The sequence below is a fragment of the Perca fluviatilis genome, chromosome 5 (assembly GCF_010015445.1).
Source record: "Perca fluviatilis chromosome 5, GENO_Pfluv_1.0, whole genome shotgun sequence".
In the NCBI taxonomy this organism is placed as follows: Eukaryota; Metazoa; Chordata; class Actinopteri; order Perciformes; family Percidae; genus Perca; species Perca fluviatilis.
This window is the reverse complement of record NC_053116.1, coordinates 19,284,814-19,307,349: the sequence shown is the minus strand read 5'-3', so window position 1 is coordinate 19,307,349 and position 22,536 is coordinate 19,284,814. Positions and strand designations below refer to the sequence as shown.

At 40.8% G+C, this 22,536-nt stretch overlaps 1 protein-coding gene across 1 annotated transcript in view; it reads right to left on the bottom strand.

Annotated features, from left to right (window-relative positions):
* The window catches only part of LOC120559318 (ERC protein 2), an 86,023-nt gene that overhangs the window by 20,205 nt on the left and 43,282 nt on the right, over positions 1 to 22,536 (bottom strand). The window contains exons 11-12 of the mRNA XM_039800957.1: positions 7,586 to 7,723; positions 3,284 to 3,472 (exon numbers count right to left, since the gene is read on the bottom strand). Coding sequence (XP_039656891.1) covers positions 3,284 to 3,472; positions 7,586 to 7,723 — 327 coding nt within the window. The remainder of the gene's footprint in view (positions 1 to 3,283; positions 3,473 to 7,585; positions 7,724 to 22,536) is intronic.

Here is a 22,536-nt window from a genome sequence, read left to right as displayed (position 1 = left end):
GGAAAAGGTAAGTCAATCCTGAGTATGTGGTTAGGGTCACAATCTAGCTGAAGCACAACCAATCTCTTCCCCTTATGCGATCTCATCCCGCCCCCCGCCCGTTCCTATGCTGCCTGCTTTTCTGTGGTTTGCGTCTATCAGTTGTCTCCCGGGGCATCCGTCATGTAGAGTTAGGAGTTCAGTCATTATAATTATAAAATTACCGTCTCTCTCTCTTTGGCTGCGATTTTATGAGACCTCCAAACATCTCAAATTTTTTTTCAACACGAGAGTTACACTGATGGATTCTTTCTTCTCTGAGAAAAATATCCCAGAGGAAGTTTGTACCCTAGAATTATCTTTCTCCCTACCGCTCCCTCCTTCGCTTGGTCTTTACTTCTCTCTGTCTGTGTTTGCGAAGATTGTTTAACTTGTTGAAACAGCTGAGGCCATTCGTTTAAACATCATCAAGTGAGCGCGCAAAAAAACACACACACACACACACACACACACACAAACACTGAGCAATTTATTGTCAGGTCTATGACTGTACATGTAGCTCTGCTTGAGTCTGTCATTAGAAAATGCACCAAAGATTGTCTGTTAACTATTACCACTAGCCAATCTGAACAAATGCCTCTTTCCCATTATAACAAACCCAACAGATAAACCACATGCATAAGTTGGCCCCTGCATAATAGGAGATACAGCCATGGGCACAATATATAGAGCACAACTAAATGTTTGAAAAGTCTTTATGTATGTATGTATGTATGTATCATAATCTTGTCACTGTATGTGTATATAGTACACACGCCTATACTAAGGTTTAAATGCTGTGAAAAGGGGGCCACTTGACCCTCTGGAAGGCAAGCAGTCATTGTTTACCTCGTCCTCACCCCCATTACCTCCACACCTATCCTCATACACTTGTGCGCACACACCGAACCCAATCTTAGCTTGCACAAAATGCATTAGGCCTAAGTGAACCAGAGTTTGTTATGTTCTTTCAGTGGAAAACACAGACAGGGGGAAAGCAGGGGCTGAGAGAACGGCGGGTCCAACAGGGATTTGTGATATTATGACAGGAGGGGGAAGGCCAGTAAAGATACAATTACATATTTGGTCACTGAAATTATTATTATCATTCCTGGAAATGTCTCTGAAGTGTAAATATTACAAATAAGTTAAATATGTGTGGCCACCAGGATCTGAACTGGGTCAGAGAATACCCAGCCACACAGAGGCTGGGTAGCATAAAAAAAAGAAAAAAAACGTTTTGACTCCTATTTATATCATAGACATGACAGAGTTCGATCTCATTAAATATCTGTCTGTGCAAAAATCAATGTCTGATTAGTCTTATTTCCATATTATCATAAAAAAATAAAAACAGAGAACAAAAAAGAAAAAAGAAAAAAAAGCAACAACAAAAAAGGTAAGAAGATATGACATCTACCTGGTTTGAAAAGAGTCTTTTGAATAGGACTCAAAAGTGAGTTGAGGTGTGGTGCCTCCTTGCTAATTTAAGCCAACCCTCCCTGGAAAGGTCACTGCCTTCCCTGAGGTTCTTTACAATTTTCTCTTTGAAGAGCTAGTGTTTAGTTTCAGAAGTCCTTTATTAACCTCGGAATCAACAAATACCGTTTTATGGGAAGAGGATGAGGATGCAGTGAAGTCAACAGAGCTCTGAGGTCAAGATAAAAAGCTCCGCTAACAGCTTGACTGAGTCAGTAATACAAACATCTGCAGATACAGTGAGTGGGCCAACGTGTGTACACGACCTGATGGCAAACACAAACTCTACATCTGCATGAGAGGTTAATGGCTGTCAGGCAAAAAGCTTAATTCTCCATTTTTGGAGGTATTTGAGATTAACGTCAAATGAGGACGCTTCTCATACAAGTGTTGGATTAATGTAACAATTTCAAAAGCATTTACTGAATATTAGGCTTTAAGACAGTGTTGAAATGCAATTGTTTCGCCAAGCTTTATCATACTAATTAAGATCAAGTACATTTTGCTTTACAGTCTCTGTCAAAACCTGACGAATCTATATAGCAAAATTTTTAAAAAGTAGTGCAATAAGAAAATGTCCTATGTAAATAACCCAGCTTTCCTTGTTGTATTGTTACATCACATAATTACATTAATTTGATAGGTACAAGAGCAAGTGCAACCCTCTTACATTTGTTCAGTACTGCAGTACATACTAGCTTTTTAGCTTTTTTTGTTTTTCTTTTGGAAATTAGACACAACTAAGCACTAGAATGGGGTGTGGAGGTATAATCTGAAAGGGTGGACACACACACACACACACACACACACACACACACATATAAACTCACAAATATAAACACCATCTGTCTTTTTGAAGAATCTGCAAGTTTACATAACAGGTCTGATTGCTGCCAAAATAGTCCAATTATGGCAACACTTCTGTCAGAGTGTGAATCTGTTGTTACAAAGAGTCTGTCCCTTTCATGTGGTGCGGTGTCAACATTCAACACAATATCATTTCACAGGAATGAGATGTGTGTATGCTTTTTATGAGAATAAAAGAAAACATTCTCATAAATTCTGGCAGGGTGAGATTCTGTCCTGGCTTGTAAGCCTGGGAGAGGAAAAAGAGAGAAAAAAAGACAGCCAGGCCTCTGACTTGGCACCTGAACAGGGATAGAGGGATCTTTTACATCCATAAATCACCCTCTCTTAATTCATCCCTTTATCCTGCGGGACAAAGTGCAGGCAGGCCCTTTGCTAGGGAGTTGCTAACAATAGTGTGGATGCACACAGGGAGGTAAGAGAGTGGAATTACTATTACTGTAGATGTAAGCAGTGTAAATCCAGGGTGCAAGTAGTGTATTACAACCACTGCAGAGTGGTTGTAAAAGTAAATTCTTTTAATTCTTAAAGTATTCAACAGTAAAAGGGTTTTGAGAAAGGTACTTGTTGTTTGTTTTATGAGGTCTGTGAAATGAGATTTTGCGTTTGGGTTCATTTTAGAGCTTGGCACAAGTGGTGAAGTCTGTTCTCATGATGTGAATAACGATGAAGTATTGATGGCTGTTTGTCTGCAGCAGTGCACACACATACCAGACTATCAATCTTGTGTACAGTGCTCGTATCAACATGCACACTGTTTCAACCACAACTTTTGTTTTAGATATTTCAGGTTAATTGTAATACAATAGCCAAACATATTTACAAAACTGACTAACACTGCATACCACACACACCTTTTTTGTCCTCAAAACATCACCTCCTAAGATATCATAACTTCATCAAAACAATCCATACTGACCTCTCCATCAGGCCTCTGGTTCTGTGTCAGGACTGGGTTAGCAGGCTGACTCTGGGACAGATTCTGGGGCTGCAAGGCTGAAAGTTTGTCCTTTAATACCTGGTTCTCCTTCCTCATCTGTTCCAGCTCCTCCAGCCGAACCCTGTCTTCCCGCTCCTTCTGCTCGCGCAGATTCTCAATCACTCGCTCCTGAGATAGTAAATGAACAAGAAAAAAAAAAGGTTTGAAGAGCTATCACCTGCATTAAAGCTCTTTTTGCATTTAAGAAATGTATGTTTTGCTTCCAGTGTGCAAAATACAGCCCTGTTTGAATACAGTTCTTTCTTATCATTATTGAAAGATGTGAGCCAGTCTCTTGCTGTCTAGGCTCACCAGCATGCCTCCCAAAATAAGGGCCAAAGACAAACTCATAAATGCCCATCATAAATAATACTGCCATAAATAATAGCAGGGACATGAGGAGATCCGAGCCAAGTAGAACAGAGAGATGAAGGAAGCAGGAGAAGGGTTGAGGGGCACAGACAGATTTATTGAGAACGGATTTGACATTACTGTAGATCACTTCCTAACAACTCCACATTGCCTGCTGATGAACCAAGTTGGAATGTTTACATCATCATTTTCTCTATTCTCTAATCACATCGGACAGTGGGAGGACCAAGGCTTTGGGCATTGGCCTGAGACCAACTCCAAACCATGGGTGGGGGAGCATGCAAGGTGTGTAGTAGTAGGTGTGTGTTAAGGTGTATGTGTGTGTGTTTAGGTGTGGACTGAAGTGATTATCAAGGTGTTTACTCAGGTGTTTATTTAGGCACAGAGCACAGCTCAGCAATGAGGCTTTACGATGTGGCATCGCCGCATGATTGGCAGCTTTAAACCCCTGGGTAATTGGACAAATACACCCACTAACTAGACCTGGCACAGTAACGCACTACATAGTGGTCTTTGGAGGAGAGGGCGAAAAAAAAAAAAAAAAAAAAAAAAAAAAAAAAAAGAGAGAGAGAGAGAGAGAGAGAGACCATATGGCTAATAGGTCCTAGGTGTTTTCCCCACATTATGAAATATCTCTAGGATGTTTAGGGTTTAGGGAAAAATCAGGATGTGATAATAAAAAGTGTGGAGCACACATAAACGCAACAAAAATACACACACATAACATCACAGACAGGCACACAAACACCAAAGAACAGGGCTCGGCTTGGGCACAATGCCCTAGTCTGTTAATTAGAACCACAGCACTGTGGCTAGCGACTGGCTCCAAGAGCAGGTTTGTGACAGGGAGTGTGATTAGCAACACACACACACTCGGTCTTGTAAACACATTACACACACCCTGTGTTGACCACAAAGTCTGAAAAGCTCGCCAAACGTTCTCCTCATCACAGCTGAATTATATGTAAGCTGCATCTGAAGTGGTTTCTGCGTAAACAGATGGGACAAGGCAGAAAAGGGATTTACAGTTTATTGTGCCATTATGCTATTCATTTCAAAGTCTGTCGGCAACAAAACACATTTAGGTGATAAAAGATCATTTTAAGTGAAAACATCTATGTACCCAATGAAAATCACATCAGCCAACATTGTGTCTATTAATAGACTTTTTTTTCTTGTTGATTGAATGTATAGTGTAGTCAGTGTAGTTCAAGCAAAAATAAAATTTAACACAATCAAAGGATGAATTGCAGCCTACAAGGCAGAGACAAACATACACATACACATACACACACGTGCACATGTTCATACCTGTCATGAAATCAAGTACCCCTGTGTCTGACTGGACTTAACATGCTTTCACATGATCAGTGTCAAAGCACTTAACACTGTGTAAAAAACGTTTCAATGTTCTGTATTTTTATTGAGGAGGCGTTGTTAGCTGACTCAGCACTAATGATGTATCTCACGTTCAGAACATAAAACATTACATTGCAAAGCTCACGTTTGAAATAGTTTGAACTTTTACCTGGTTTTAACACCGCCTTTCAAAATGTCCGTAATGAAGCATAGTGCTAGTTCAGGCAGAGCACTGAAATCATGCTTGTATTGTCTGATTGGCATCAGCTGTTTGCAATATGCTTCACAATGATTGGCTCATTCCCAGCTGTGGCTAGTAACAGCTAATCATATTCATGCAGGCATACAGCGTGGACATCATAACCTTACACGGTTACTCTGATGAACACGCTCATGCCAATGCCTTTTGCTGCCGCAGCTCCTTCCAACACCCCAACCTCCTCCTTATGTGGTGTTTTGTATTGTTGATTTAACTAAGATCTAATAATCAGTATGTGTTTATTTGGCGGGCGGGTGGGGGATCCTCGTCACTATTCAGATCCAACAGACAGGAGCACCACTTAAATTTTGTCATAGAAGCTCATGTAGAATATTTTCTACTGACCTTGTTCCTTCAGTCTCTACACGTCAGAGCACAAATAACACAAGCTAATGTTGCAGAAATATATAGGCATACACATACATACAGACTATGTGTGCATTGGAACATACAAATGTGGCAGCCACTGGAAAACCAAGACAAACAGCTGGACATCCACATCTGTCCTAACTGGGAGCTCTATAAACTCTTAAGCAGCAGCCAGTGCCAGCAAAATGTAAACCAGCATCCATCTTTTAGCCTGCAGTACAAACAAACACGTAAATGCAAACCGTTTTTTAGCCTGCAGCGCCAAAGCAATCATTTTTTAAGACTGTAGTACCAACAAATGTGTGCTAGCAACAATTTCAAACCTAAGCAAGATCAAGTCACTCTGAAATTAAGCCAGTCAGTTCAAGGTAGACTGTATATACTGCAAGACTAGGATTTGACATCTGCATGGTCATTGTCAGTACAGCATATAACAACAAATCTACCCTGTGTTCAAGCCTCTCTCCAATTACAAATCACTGGCACCCAGTAACAAGTGCAAATTGAAAAACACATCACTAAAGGCTTTTGTAGAGAGACCATTAGCATTCCAGTTTCTCGAAAAGTAACTTATTTACCCCAAAATACTGCAAAATCATGCAATGCGGTTTTATTAGGCAAATGTACCTGTGCAATGAAATGCAGTGCATTTTACTAAAGAAAAAACACCACAGTGGCCAGCAAGACTATTCACCTTTTAGTGTTAGTGGCAGCATGCTAGCTCAGTGGTGTTAAGGTGAGGCTTTATGGAGACCAGCTGCTCTCTCATGTTGCCAAAAAACAACAAAACCTGCATATACGACCAACATTCAGCCCATTCACTCACCAGGGTGGAGTTATTCTGCTTAGTTCACCTTGATTTGCATGGCAGTTGTACAGCTATGCGATTTTATGCTGCAATGTATCTTCCAATGTATATGGATGTATATGGTAGGCTACTGTGCTCATTATAGTATTTGCCAAAAGCTATGGAGGCCTGTAAATCCAGTTAAGAATCAATTATACTGATATTTTCCTAACATTGAACCAGGACTGTACAAATCCCATTGAGACTTAACAGTACATTGTGTCCACACGGTCTCTTTCATTATGTTCACTCACGGTCATAGTTCCTCTATAGGTGCATGGCTATTTTATCTGTTACTATATTTCCATACCAGTCTGATCCTTTGTAACTGTATTCCTTTTGCTAGCTCTGCTCCTTCTCTTCTTCTTTCATATGTCTTGCAGAAGTTACTAATTTTTTACTCTGCCTCCACCCTTACATTCCTTGACCTCTCCCTCCCTTAATTCTGAGGCCACCTCTTCCATCAGGGCTGTGGCTCTTCTGCCATTCCACTTTTCCATCCCTCCATCCCTCCCCCTTTCAAAACTTCTATCCTCCTCTAATTCTATAGATCATTCCCTCCCTATGTTCAGCGCAGTTACAGACAGGGACTAATCCTCTGTCTATGTTCACCTTAGACCCCCCTTCTCCTTTTCTCCCTTACTGTGTTTAGAGGACCACATCTAGTGTGGTCCAAGGTCTATAAATCAAGAGGCTGTGTCACTAAATTATGGCAGTGAGTCATAGCAAAGCATGCAGCTTAATTAAGCCAGATGCTGTATACCATCTTAGAGAAAGACCAGTGTGCCTCAACGGGCAAACATTTTCAGATCCTTCCAAACCAAGTGGTGGTCAAATGGTCTTCTTAAAACTAGCGTATTTCAATAATAGTGTGCATAATTTTTTACAACATCCATCCAGCAACTATTCTAACAGAGCAACCTCGACCCCCACATCAAGTCTCTCTTCCCAGCAGTTGCTATCAGCTTTACTTGACCTGCAACATTTTCAACAAAGCCATCCTCACCCTCCCTTCATTCCTCCCTCTGTTCCATACCTTTTCTGATAGGGCTTCTTCCAGTGTGGCCAGGGCTGTGTCTGTGTTGCTGGAGTCTGTTTGAAGACCCTGGACCCTTTCCCTCAACCCAGCCAGCTGTTTGTCCTTATCCTTTAACTGCTCCAACAGGTTCTCAATCTGGAGAGAAATGGACAGAGACAGAGACAAGAGAGGAGCTGAGGTTATCAGCATATTGATCAAAGATCAAAAGAGTCACAGGCAGAAAAGTTTAGACCGAACCTGAAAGGTTAAGTAGCATTTAACTGGACTATCGTGACTGGAGACCTTGCGTTACCGAAGCATCAAAAAAAAAAAAGTTATCCCATTGCCTGCTGATTCATCGAGAAGATGAATCTAGACACTGAATAGTGTGCTCAGCCTCTGGCTGCATTCTCCAATTTCCTGCTGTAATGTCTTCCATTCTGGCCCAGCATCTCAAAGATGAGCAGCAATGAAAGCATCCACTGTAAGGCTTGGGTCAAGACAATTATGGTTGGATCCATGAAGAGAGAAGAAGATAGACTTAGTGGACATGTGTAAACAACAGAGCCATTGGACGGTGTGAGCAAATCAGCCTTAGTACTAGTTTAATAGCATTATACTAAGAGTCGATTCAGCCCAATGACTTATAGGACTGTGTCTCTGCAGCTGCTTTTCTGGGGCTAACCTCATGTCGCTAAAGTGGTGGTGTAATAGCCAGTTGTGGTGTTCAAATACCTTTATCTGATGAACATCCGCAAAAACAGAACACAAACACACACAAAGATACATGCACAGGCACACTCAGACACACAGGCACACGCACACACAAACACAAACACAAAATGCTCAGAGCTGTACCAAACAAAACACTAGCAGATGCAGCTGGGGTAGAACCCAGCGCCATGCAATGAGTCTCCAGAGGTCTACAAATTAGTTACAAAGGGATAGCACATCTGGTGACAAGACATGGTGACATGGTGACTTCACAAGCACACTCTTACATTTGAATTAATGTCATCCTGATAAAAAAAAAAAAAAAAACAGTAGTTCAATTTGAAAAGTGGATGGACTCCCGGAGATCCCGAGACCTACAGTATAAACTTTACCTTGCATGCGTGATCACATATCACACGACAATCCATCTAGTCAGACTCAGGCCCCCAGGAAGTGCACTCACCTCGAACTGCAAACAAGGTCGGTTATGTCTCTTTCTATTCTGAATGTTTAATCCATGGACCTTTTATATTTGAAAAACTTCCCTCTAGCCGAAAAAAAGCAATTTAAAAGTCTGTGACGTCACCACAATCTAAATTCTATGGGCCGAGCGGAGACTCGTCGGTGGGGCTAGTAGGAGAAACACTACTGCACATGTTCAGTGGGCCGCATCACGGAAGTAAACCCAAAAGCTTAGAAACTTTTTTGGCGTATGTGCCAGGCAAGCAACTCTGTCGAACTGAATAGGTGCCATTTTGGGATCTGGTATCCAGTTAATATAATACATCCATGGTCAGGCTTCAAGTTATGCGTTTCGTATTAACTACCAGCTTACCGAACTAATCAGTGTCTGGCGAGGAGCTACTTGCAGGTAAGGTGTGTGTGATGGTCGCGACTGTTCATTCCAAACAACAGTGGCAGATGTGATAGACAGTGGGTTCATCCAATCAACTGCCAGGTAGTGTCTGCCCTTTTCCAATGACGGCTTCTCAGATGGTTCTGTGTTACAAACCATCTGGCTCGTCAGGTTGGTTAACACTGGCATAGAGCGTCATTTTTGGTTATGTTGTTTTCAGACAGATATATAATACAATATCACATTCACTCAGTTTAGGGGCTGTGTTGTGCAAAAGAAAGGCACATACACTGAAAAGAATTTCTTATTTGAATGAACATGAGAATCCAATAAAAAAAACAAGAAAAGCACTGTGTGTGTGTGTGTGTGTGTTGTGGGGTGGTATTTTGCATTCTAGTCATGGGTACATAGATACAGTAGATAATGTCCAAATCTCCACAGTTATTTTACAAATGAATCCAATTAGACTGTAGACTTTGGTGTTCTCTGCTCCCAAGAGCAAGGATTCAAAGGAGCCAACTTGGTTTTGGCAATGGAGGGAAAGTGGCAGGAGGGGGTGGGAAAAAGCAGTCAGGACCCTTCGGCAGATCTTGATAGGTTAATGACAGTCATTATACAGCCAAGCTAAAGGCTCTGGTAGGTCAGTCCACAAGTGATAGGGACATTAAACCCTTCAGGGAATGATGGGAAAGCCTCACACTACCAAAGATAGATACAATTCCCAGCAATGTATGATTGCCATGGGTGTGTTTGATTGGGTTTTAGGGTGGACACTGTGAGAAAGAAAGAGGCGAGGTTAATATGGTTTTCCTCGTTTATTCTCTTTTGTTTCTCTTATTTAAGTGAGTGGGCTGAAGAGGTACTTTTCACTTATTTTCCAAGAGATGTAGGCACTTGAGCACCAAAGCTAAACCATCATGAAGCACCAGTGATTGCTCACAGATTAAACAAGACTGACGCTGGAACATGCTTATCTCCACATGCAGTAAACACAAGAGGAAGTACAAACAAACCAAATATCTGGCTTTGGCCTCTAGATGTAGCAGCTCGGTAGCTTTGACATACCTTGTTCTCCTAACTATGCACGGAAAAACATATACATATGCACTCATGCACACCCTAGCTCCCTGTCCCAATGGGCACCACAGAGCCCTATTTCAGGTCAAATTGAGCATGTCGCTCCTGTTCTTAGATAAATGATTACATTCTTTACTAGGCTTAAGTTTGCTTTGGCCTGGTCGCACAAAATAACAACCCCTCAATGAAATATTTAGCCATGTCGCTCTGCTTTCTGTGAAATTGTGCAGATAAAACGTTGGACATAACTTAAACGTTTCGTATCAGCGTTTGAGGAGTCACGAGAGTCATGGATATGGGAAAGAGGGCAAGGAATTCTGTCAGAATTTTCAAAGTCAAAACATACTCTCCGAAGAGAAATGCCTTTTGTCGACAGGCGAGGTACAGGTCAGCCATATGTCTGGGAGGGGGGGGGGGCTCCTAACCAGTAGCTTGACTGTTATGATGAGAACAGCAGCCATTCATTTTATCTCTCTGTGTATGAGGCTACCTCAAACTATACTCCCGCATCTCTCTCTCTCTCTCTCTCTCCTCACACACACACACAGGCTTTTATCATTAAACCGCTGTGCATATGTCATCCCACTCTCCAACCACACACACCTCCCACTGAAGCAGACCACCTACGATAGGCAGCTACCATGACTCTACGGGCCAGGCATTGCGGTGTGGACTGTCTGTCTCATTGAGTTGAATTGTATCCTCCTGAGAAGCCATGACGTCTGTCTCAGTCATCTCCCACACACATGGCTCTGTGTGCTCTCTCACTGTTTACATCCATAGTGTTTTGACTCTGATAACTTTATCAGCAAGCTGATAGGACGCAACCAGATTCACCTTAAATGAGTTGATGCGCGGTTACCTTTTACTGACCCTGACTTTGCACATGACATTGACTTTTGCAACATAGTAGTTGATTACTGTAATCAACTAATCATTGACATAATTATGTAAAAAAATAAAAGACGCAGAGAGGGGCAGTACTGCAACATGAAAAATATTACTATTATAAACTTGGTTGTGCTGGCTACAGTCGTATAACTTCTACAACTTCTATAACAAATTGTTGGTGAAACTAGTGGGTTAAAAGTAGGCTGATATTGTCATCAGTGAAACAAAACATCATGAATTATGGCATTACTTCATTTTCAAATGAGTGACAAATATTTAAAGTGAGGGGGGAAATTTTAAGTCTCAAACAATAGCTGTAAAGTTAAAAATTTAATAGGCTTTGAAATTCAGAGCCTTGGTGTTGCTTTGGTGTTGCAGTCTGTAGAGCATGATCATGATGATGAAAAGCCGAGTTCTAATGTTATGAGAGAGAAGTTAGTAAAACAGTATCAGGCCATGTGTCTCTGGCGAAAAATCATGATCTAAAAGCAGCTCGTTCCAGAGCAGAACCACAAACCCGGTCGACCCGTCTGTCTTTCATCCAAACTAAAAACTAGAACTCGGTGGCCTCCAGAGGAATCATTTCTGCACAACAAAAAGGAGACCAGCGTGGAGCGTGACCACCATAAAAATACAATCGTTGGTATTTTTAAAACTCTTTTGGACCAATAAAAATACCAAACAATAATTGGTCGCCCTTTCTGTAAAATAACTCATTTCTCTGTGCTTGTCAACGCCTCTGAAAATATGACAGGGACAGTTGTAAAACCCAAAGATCCTGGCAGTGATATGTACACACACACACACACACACACACACACACATAGACAGCCACACACAAATACACAGAGGGACATTAACCGCAAACTAAACATTATGTAGTAACACAGTGTGTACTTCCCCAGAGAAATCTAGGTCACAGTCAGACAGGACCACGATGAAAAACGACATACTGGAAATATCATTCTGCTACTCCAGGTACTCCACAATCACACGCGCTGCAAGCTTAGTAAAGCATGCACATATAACATTGTGTGTGTTTATTTATGTGTGTTTTACAGTATACTCAAACATGTACACCTGCATACCGTTCCCATCTCCTGCCATCAGAGCTTGTTGATTACCAGATTAATAGAGGACTTCCTCCCGCTGCTGAGCACTCAGATGTGGCTTTTCAAAGAGAAACACAGTTTGGTCATAAAGCTCAGGGAAGATAGTGACCTTTTTAATGTGAGGAGGGTGTGCTTGCACTTCATTTAACCCCTGTCCCACCACTACCCCTTCTCTGCCTGCGAAGCAGAGCAACACAGGCAACACTGGCCGACTGAGAAAACACTGATAATGTGTAAGCTGGCGCCTCCATGTGGCAATTTTCTGCAACAGGCCTATTTATCCACCTACTGTATGTTAACTCCGGAATTCATTTAAAATGTTAAAATGTTGTTTTTATGTTATAATGTTGTCTTTCTTGCATCTGTTGTGTCAGGACATCATAGTGGTACACAACCACAGAGGAGACACAAATTCCCAAATTTCCTTGAATAAGTGAACTCCATATTTATGAGATGTAACACTTCACATCTTCACTTTACAGAGCAATGAAACACAGAACTGCTCTCTCTGAACCCAGACTTTAGTTGCACCATTGAGCAAAACACTCACTTTTAACACACAACCTTATAAGTTAAAACCTTGAATAAAAGTAGCAGCTTAACATAAAATTGTTAGGAAACAACTAGGGTTAGCTACAAAAGGGATCTGCAACCATTGACTCATAGCTGAGAGGTCCCCACCAGATCTCTACAGAGTTGACTGGCTGGGAATGTAAGGGGGCAACGTGACACAAAGACCCTTAAAGCAGAAAATGACACCTCTCCCCTATTCCCCTCGAATGACCTTCCTGATGTCATGCTGCTTTGTTCGAGGAGTCATTAATCATCTGTTATCGACCAGAACGACGGAGCAAAATGACTTCATAAGACGAGTGGTGCCCAAGAGAGGGAGGAAGAGAAGGGAGGGTAAAGAACCATGATGCTCAGGTTCAAAATCTTTTTTAAACAGGGAAAAGTAGTGGTCATTCTTTATTTCTGTCAGGGGACTTTTCCTTCTAAACTACAGTGTTAAAGAGAGCAAAAGAGTTTCCCCCTGATGAAAAAAAAAAAGGGTTTTACGTGCTTTTTTTATCTGTTGGCCAACACTCGCTTGCAGAAGAGGGCTGGGCACTATTGCACAAAAACATGTATTGTGCCACTGTGTACCTGCATTTGTGCCAGCGGGCCTGCATGTCTCTTTATATCTGCTGTGATGTTCTCTACCAAATCTATTTTGCCCAAAAACCAAAAAGGACCATGCAAAGGCAGGATCCAGTTTTGACAAGCCAAACAGGCAGGTCCTTGCCTACCATACAGCCAAGAAAGAAAAAAAGGTTTTGTCAAGCTGGAACTAGGAGCAAACGAAAGAGACAGAATTTTCTACGGGTCTCACTACGATTATGACTGAGGCCTGTGACTCTCACAGCAGCTTCCTCTCCATTCCACGAACATTCATTCTGCTCTAAATCACCATTGCCTATTTAGAAATACAAAGGTGCTCTGTGTCCATCAGCAACACACACACACACACACACACACACACACACACACACACACACACACACGATAAGCCTAATTTATCAATATTCATAAATGTGTTCTGGGTTTCTTTTCAACGTTTCTTGTATTTGTTCAGATACATGAGGTTGTCAGCATGCATACAAGAATGAATCCAAATCAATCCTAAATTGGAAGTGAATTATAAATTAATATATATGGGACAACAAAACACCCACAAAGATAGACAAAATTACAGAAGGGGGCCAAGAAATTGCACATAAGATCTTCTAAACAGATAAGTGCAGCTGCTATCATCAGCAAGGTGGTGAGTAGGCAAGGGTGAAGTGAAATCTTTTAATATTGTAATTTTGTGTATAAGCTAAAAGCACATTACAGTCACCTTCTGCATGAGTTCAACTGGGCAGCTGCTCAGAAAAAAAGCTCTTACCTGTAGTAATCAAAAAAAAAAAACAGGCTACTCAAAAAGCAAGAAGTAACAATTATTTTACTCACAAAACTGTCTCATCAGAAACACTTCCTAAAAAGTGATAATCTGTGTTTGCATTAAACCATTATTGACTGTTTTTAGGACTGAGTACATATACATACATATGTTTAGAGGCAGTGTGAGCTACTTGAGTTATTTCCACTAGCTGTACTTCATTTTTCTTTAAGACCCAACTAGAGAACAAAACTGTTCAAAAAGACAGTTTAATTGTTCCTTTAACCCTTGTGCTGTCGCCCCGTCGACCATGCAACTTTTTGTTTTTCTGGGACAAAATTTAAAATTAAAACTTTTTTTTTCAGCTTTTTGGTCATCTTTTTCGTCGCTCATGTCGCTTTTCCCTGATGTTTTTGTCACTTTTTCAAAATTTTTGTCACTCTTTTCAATGTTTCTTTATCATTTAGTTTTTGCTATAAAATTAAACAAAACACCCAAATTCAATGAAAGTAGTGAAATGCTCATTTATTTTAGTTGTGAAGAGCATTGTATGGAGCCATCCACGTTAAATTAGGGTTAATCCAAAAACATTTGTCCAGTGTCTGAAAAACTCAAACAAAAAAACTCCCAACACTTTGATTAATCCTAATTTGATTGAGGCCTACTGTTTGTGTATGTGCATAAACACATTTGCATATGAACACACAAACAGGAAACCATATCCACTTATCTAATTCTGGACATCCATTGTGGCTTATTCTGAACATACAGTACTGAACATACATACAGGAATATATACACACACACACACACACACACATACACACACACACACACACACACAATCAGGCTGTGATTATTATCATGAATGTCGGGCCAGATTCAGGCGATGGGGGCTGCATATAGCACTACACATATGACAAGCAGACATCCTCCCCCTCTCCCCACACATTCCTCCAGAAAGTCATTCACACAGAGACCCTCCACTGCATTCATACATATCAAATAGACATCAACACAGACACATTAACACACACATATATACACTTACACACACAGAGATGCAGACACACATGGAGAATGACAGAGAAACAGCTAGAAAGACGAAGCGAGTGTTGTTTTCATAGTGATTTCTCCTGGTCGACCACAGAGCAAAATGAGCAGGGAGAGACTCCTGCAGACCCCAGAGCTCTTCGATGAAGACAGATTGCACTTGTGCAAGCTCGGCTGTACGTGAGCGTGAGTGTGTCTGTGTGTGTGCCGGCCAAGTTGATCCACATCCATGCTCTTTAAGCTCAAGACCCTATCTCTGCCCCCCTCAGCTGCGGAATGCTGCAGTGATTGCTGGGTAATTACCCTGACGCTTTATTCCTCTGCTCCCAGCACCATTAGTATTAATTCTTTTCTTTTTCTCCTCTTTGGAGAGAGGGAATGGGAGCCCTTTGATCTGAAAGAAAGAAAAAAGAGGGAAAGAAAGAAAGAAAGAAAGAAAGAAAGAAAGAAAGAAAGAAAGAAAGAAAGAAAGAAAGAAAGAAAGAAAGAAAGAAGAATGTCATATGTGGCCACCCGGTGGACCACAGCAGCTGTGTGTTAACGTGTAGCTTCTGACCTCGGCACACTTACAGTGATCTGGTCAGACAGGTCAAATACATCATATAGTTCAACTGAGAGACAGAGGGTCAAACTGACCCACTTCAGACAGAAACTGAAGTGCCTGCCTCAGGTCTTAAAGTATAAAATACTAACACTTGACTGCCAACAGGTTAGGTCGAAACAGGTCAGCCTGAGTTATGGCTTTTGTCATTATCAGGATACAGTAAGGTTTAAGTTCTTAATCAAGTCGGAGAGTAATCAAACACATCTGATTTCTTCAACTGCAATGCATGTGTTGTGGTCAGGAAGAAGACGGACTTGAATAGAGCTTGACATATGGCCCAACACTGGGTTTGTCTTGACTGATGTGTAGCCTGGCTCCAATCAGCCAGCCTCAGGCTCTCACCATTAACCCCGGCTGATTGCTGATAGGAGCAGAAGGGGAATACAGGGGGGCCTATCACAGGCTGTTTACCGGAACCTCCCCAGCTCCAACGGGCTTATCTGTAGCCATGTCTCTGCAATGTGATTGGTCAGATGGAATCCATTAGGAAGAAAGGCAGTGGTGGCCTCATCACAAGATATATCAAGATCCCACACACGCTCACATGTAGGAACATACACATACAGTAAAGAGTTACCCAAAAGGATCTCTAAAAATTCAGCTTTTACACACACAAGTACTCACCTGGAATACTTACAGTGTACAATACAGTATACCTAGGTACTGTATATTTGTCATTCACTGTTTCAATTTCTGCAACTTTACATGAAGTCAGGTGACAGCTTCATGCAACAAACATTATTTATGCTAAGTATTTACAGTATATTCTGTAATGGTATCAAGCTATGCACCTCTGTCTATGTTTCAATACAAATGCTAATACGATATACTTGAGTTTCAGTATCAATACTTTTTTCAATACCTTAGTTTGAGGAATATAAACCCCTTTTTTCATTTAACAAAATGTGCCACACTTCTAAGTGCATCAGTATCCAGTGCTGTCTTAAATGAAATATCAGTATAAAACTTAGATAGACAAAACCAGGGATGCACCGAATCCAGGATTCGGCCGAATATTGGGCTTTATGACGGGGTTCGGTTTCTGCTGAAAACTTAGAATTTTTTTCCACCAAACCGAACCCTACACTTGCACTACGCGCGCTATGCTGGTCGACGTAATGACGCTGCCGTTGATTACAGGAAGATGTTTACGTAGGTGGACCGTTCAATGCAGTAGGCTGTGAGAAAGTGAAAATGGAACACGTGAGCAGAAAAAGTGTTGCTTGGCAGTACTTTCAGTCAAAAGAAGGTGATTCAAGTCGAGCTACACGTTCAATTTGCAATGCCGATTTGTCTCGTGGTGGCAAGGACCCCAAGCATACATACATACATACATACATACATACATACATACATACATGCATACACAACATCGCGGCTGTTAAAACAAATTTTCGTATGAAACATCCGAAAGAATACAAGTTGTGCATGAAGGATTCTACAGACAGCAGCCAAAATGCAGCAACTTCAGGAACGGCAAAGGAAGGACAGTCACAGCTAAAAACCTGTGTTAACCAGACAACCATTACCAGCTTTGCTGGTAATATTTTGGATATTGATTAGATCTTGGGTAAACATAGGCCTATGGTAATTGTCAAAATAGTTTTTCCACTTGTCTTCCAGGCATAATGTTGCCTATTTTTTTTATTTTTTTTACAGTTAAAATAAAATAAAATGAAAAATACACTGCTGTGGACGTTGTTTGTGTGTTTACTCTGTTAATGGACTGAGGATGGGAGTAGGATTTGGTTTTGGATTCGGCAGAATCTTAACCAGTGGGTTCGGTATTCGGTCAAACCCCAAAAATCTGGATTCGGTGCATCCCTACACAAACACATTCTAAAATTAGCAGTTTCCTGATTCGGATCTGGAAATATCTGACCAAAGATTAAGTAAACAAGACTAAGAATCTGACCAAGCATTTGATTCCAACTTGGGGCACTCTACAGTTTTCGATACTCCTACCTGTTCTCACATTTTAGTCGGTAATCAAAATATATTGAGGTTTGTTACCAAGCCTTTGTCAGGGTGTGTCATTGGACATAATGACATTTTTAGGTGCCAACACTTATTATTATATGACTGTTTTAGGAAGTAGTTTAAAATTGTAGAAAGAGATCATTGTCTGTCATACACATCTGGACAAAAGCAGAAAGAAATGTTTGGTTTTGCTAATGCTGGACTAATATTTTCCTTTCTATCAACATGCAGCACCTCCCCTCGCTATCCATATGCATCAATCTCAAAAGAGCCAGTGTTATTTTGGGGCGGTGTGTAAAAAACATGTAGGAGGAGGGAGAGAAAAGAAAGAAACACTAATTTTTTTTTTTTTAGGAAAACATGGTCAGCACATCCCTGCATGGGTACAGCACCGTACAGCAGTTTGCTCAAATTAATACGACGAACAGCTGGGCAACCAAACAGAATATGGTCATTAGGCGGTATGCATGCATTAATTCAACAAGGGACATGAACATTGAGTGTATTTCAACAATAATGAAAACTCATAAAATTATGAAAAATGGAGGACAGAAGAGCAATTGCTCCACAGAGAGAGATCAAAAGAGGGGGAGGAAACAGAGGAAATGTAGAACGCCAGGAAACATCTCTGTTTATCTCTCTCTCTCTCTCTCTGTTTCTCTCTCTCTTTTCTTCACAATCAAAGGTCTTGCTGTGCCGATGACACCAAGACAGAGCTTGTGCTGAAAGAGTCTGCCAAAGGGTGCTCTGAAACAGAGCTGGGTTCCCCTGAGAAAGTCTAGGGGAGACCTGCTAGACACTGTTATAATTAACAGAGACCCATGTGTAAAGGGCATCCTTCTGTATAGACACGCACACACAAATATACACACAAATGCCTGATGCAGCCCAAGCAGACGTAATCGAATCTCTCTGTCTGTGGTTGCTATAGGGAGGGAACATGATAGGGGATACTATACTTCCATGCACACAGCCAGCCTTTTTAAAAGCATGAATATGGATTGAAACGACCACAATGTTTGAACATGAATAACACATGTATGCCAAAACCACACCACAACCGGCTCTGCATGTGCACCTCCCACACCCCTACCCCCCCAGCGAAAGGGGAAAAAAAGGAACCAAAAATGAAAAAATAAATAAATAAATGCATCATTATGCATTGGTCATGGTCTCGTAGACCAAGGGCTCGAACAGAGCTCCCACTGTTCTGCGTCGTGATACGTAAGACCGAAAAAGCCCAGACAAACGTAGCATGTGCATTTTTGTTTTTCATTTAAAGACCTCATTATTTTTGGTTAAATTCAGCCTCTAACTATTAGGATCAATGTTGGGCTCAAACTACAGCAATGACATCATGGTGCCATGCTATAAGTTATGGTGACTGTCTGTGGAGAGGCCCCTAAGAAAAGATACAAATCCTCATACTCTCTTGAGTCCGAAAATAAGGCACCAATGAGAGATACATGCTGCAAATTAAGGTAGTCTCTGCAGAGGTGCACTACAATCATTCCAAAAGTGCTTAGCACTGGTATATCTGAGACTCATCAGCCCACCAGTCTGGGAGTCATTTCTCCAGCATGTAAAGTATCACTCGCTGTATTAAAGAAGTGAATGCTGCACCAAAGAGGGGCTAAAAGAGGGGCTCTTAACTGTTGAGAAGTTCCACACTTCAAACATGGATGGGGGCAACAGACCCTTCAAACTTCAAAGTCAGAGAAGTCTAGCCGATATAAGTGTGGGGTTTCACTGAAGTGCTCTCATTTGTATGTACATAAAGTCGTCACTTGACACTTAAAGTAATTTGTAGAAACCGCTATACATGTTAAAGGTGAGTAAAGCTAAAGGAGGCAAGCTCTTTAATCACCATGTAAAAATAAAAATAAATAAAAAGTCAGTAACGTGAAAAGAAAACTGTAAACTAAAAAACAAATTACTCAAAACATCGAAAACAACACATTAGCAGGGTAGAAAGGTATGATTTACTAGTCAAAGAATACAAAATTGCAGCATGAAGATTTACTCTTTTCATCAGTGGGAGAACACATTACAGTAAAGAGATTAATAGCTCTATGAACTGTGTTTGGTTGGCTCATTCAGAGCTGATCATTTTATGAGTTGAAGGTCAGCCACTCAATCGACTTTTAAATGATCTAAGCTAAACCTCATCCTATTGTATCATAAAAGCAACAACAGTCCTTGTTCATATTAAAATAACTTTCATAAGCTTCTCTGCTGACCCACATTCAGCTGATCCTCAACCCATATTTGCTTTTCTGTATGTGGAATGTTTTGTCATATCACAAAAGTCCCCCTTTATTGGGGAAAATGTACCTTGATATTTAGATACAGGAAGTTTCAGGGAAAGCTTTATCCTGTCCTGGGAAGAGGCAGGGTCAGCCAATGTATTTTACAATTGGGATGCAATGATTTATATGGCATGAAACCGGGAAAGAAACAAGTTATGCTTCCAAGCTACATTCCTGTCTTTCTCCTTGTATACAGATTTGTAAGTTTTAGTGTCCTAGAAAAAGAGCCACCAGAGCAGCATTTTTCTGTTTAGAAATATTACCATGGAATGATTAGCCATAGCACGTCACAGGGTTGGTCCACCCAAATTAAAAATAACACATTTTCTCACATCCTCTGGAGGTACGTATCTAGCCATACAGCTAGTTTCAGTATTATTTGGCCAGATTTCCTGAAACCACCCAAATACAACAGAGATGAATGTAATCCCATGTGTGGTGCTCCCAGCATTGAAAAAATACAGCAACATCTTCCTCCAGAAACAATGTCCTGCTTGCTCTGGGTAATCCGATCTTGACACTTTTTATTGGAACTACTGTCTGCCAAAGACAGATTCCCTCTGAAAACTGTTGACAGTAAGTTGACAAAAAGATTTGTTTCTGCTAATTCACAATCCAAATGTGTGACTGAAGATCACAATGAGGTGAACAACACTACACTACAGTGTCTTGCTGTTGTATGACCCCTCTATTTATTCATTTTTGGCGAGTTTGCCTTTACTGGAAAGCTGATAATATACGTAGAGGTAGATAGGAAACAAGGGAAGATAGAAAAGCTTATTAACATGCAACAAAGGTCCGCAGCTGAAATCGAGCCAGGGATGTTGCGGTTATGTGGTATGCAACATAACCATTTGACTATTGGCTTTTAAATAGAGGTTTTGAGGCCATTCTGTACCTGCATCTCTCAGTTATCTCTGGGTGCAGGTAGATACAATACAACCCTCCACAACTCTTTCTAACATTAATATGTTAGCATGATAATGTTAGCATGAAGCTAACAAAGTTAAAGTAACAAACAGCTGAAGCGGATAAAATATAGCTGTGTAGAGGAGTAGTAGGCCTATAGTGTGGAAAGGGAATCAAACTGCAGCTCTTTATCACCCTTTAAGAAACACAGTCATGTTTAATTAAAAAAAGTGACTAGATGGTTGCTGTTGGTAATGGATTGTAAAATATAATATAATAAACTTAGCACAAAAAGTAAGGAAATTTGTGTTTGGTAGATTATTTCTCTGTGGTAACAATGCTTTTTGGCAATAAATCTTATACCGTTGGAAAGCCAGTTTAGTTCCCTTTCAAATGGTGCCCCATTTGTAAGGAACATGCATTTGTGTGATGAGCAAAAATTTGCCAAATCTTCTCTGCCAATGCCAAAAGGCTTATTCTGCCATTAACTCGTTTGGTGTTTGGTGGATTGGATGATTGAAGTTTGCAGAAACAAGACATATTGGCAATTTAACAATTTATTCATTTCACAAAAAGGAGCCTCAGTAGCGTGTGGAAAAACCATACACAGCCACAACAGCTTGGCACCTCCTCCTCATGCTGGTCACCAGCCTGGTCACACACTGCTGTGGCATGACATCCCATTCTTCAACCAGCATTTGTCGCAAGTCAGCCAACGTGGTTGTGTTGGTCACTCTGGCACGAACAGCACGCCCAAGCTGATCCCACAAGTGTTCAATGGGGTTGAGGTCAGGACTGCTGGCAGGCCATTCCATCCTCTCCACTCCGACATTCTGGAGGTAGTCTCTGATAAACCCCGCCCTGTGGGAGCGAGCGTTGTCATCTTGGAGGATAGAGCTCGGTCCCAGACTGTGGCGATATGGGATTGCCACTGGTTGCAGAATCTCATCTTTATATCTCTCTGCATTGAGATTGCCTCCAATGATGACCAATGAAGCCTCGTTTTTCCAGTGAGGGAGATGTTATATATATATATATATATATATATATATATATATATATATATATATATATATATATATATATATATATTACTGACATAGGATAAGAATGCACAGTAGGACTGTTCCATGAAACCAAATGACCATCTGAAATCATCAAAATGACCTCAATAATTGGAAGAATTGTGAGCAAAACTAATACGTCAATTGAGTCAAGTTCAGATCAATGCATCAATGTGATGTGATGGGATGTGATGCAATTCAACTAGAAACTTCCATTTTACATCTACTTTAGCTCAGCTACTTGTTGGTGAACAGAGCAATGCTGTCACCACCAGTGTTGGTCATCTTACTTTAAAAAAGTAATTAGTTACAGTTACAAATTGAGTTAGTAACTCAGTTACCACATTGTAAAAGTAATTAGTTACTCAGCAAAGTAACTGTGACGTTATTTTTTATGTTCTATAACGCTATTACGTTCTATAACATCTTTAACGTCAAAGATGTTTATATTAACTGATTGATGTGTTCAGCTCGGCCTT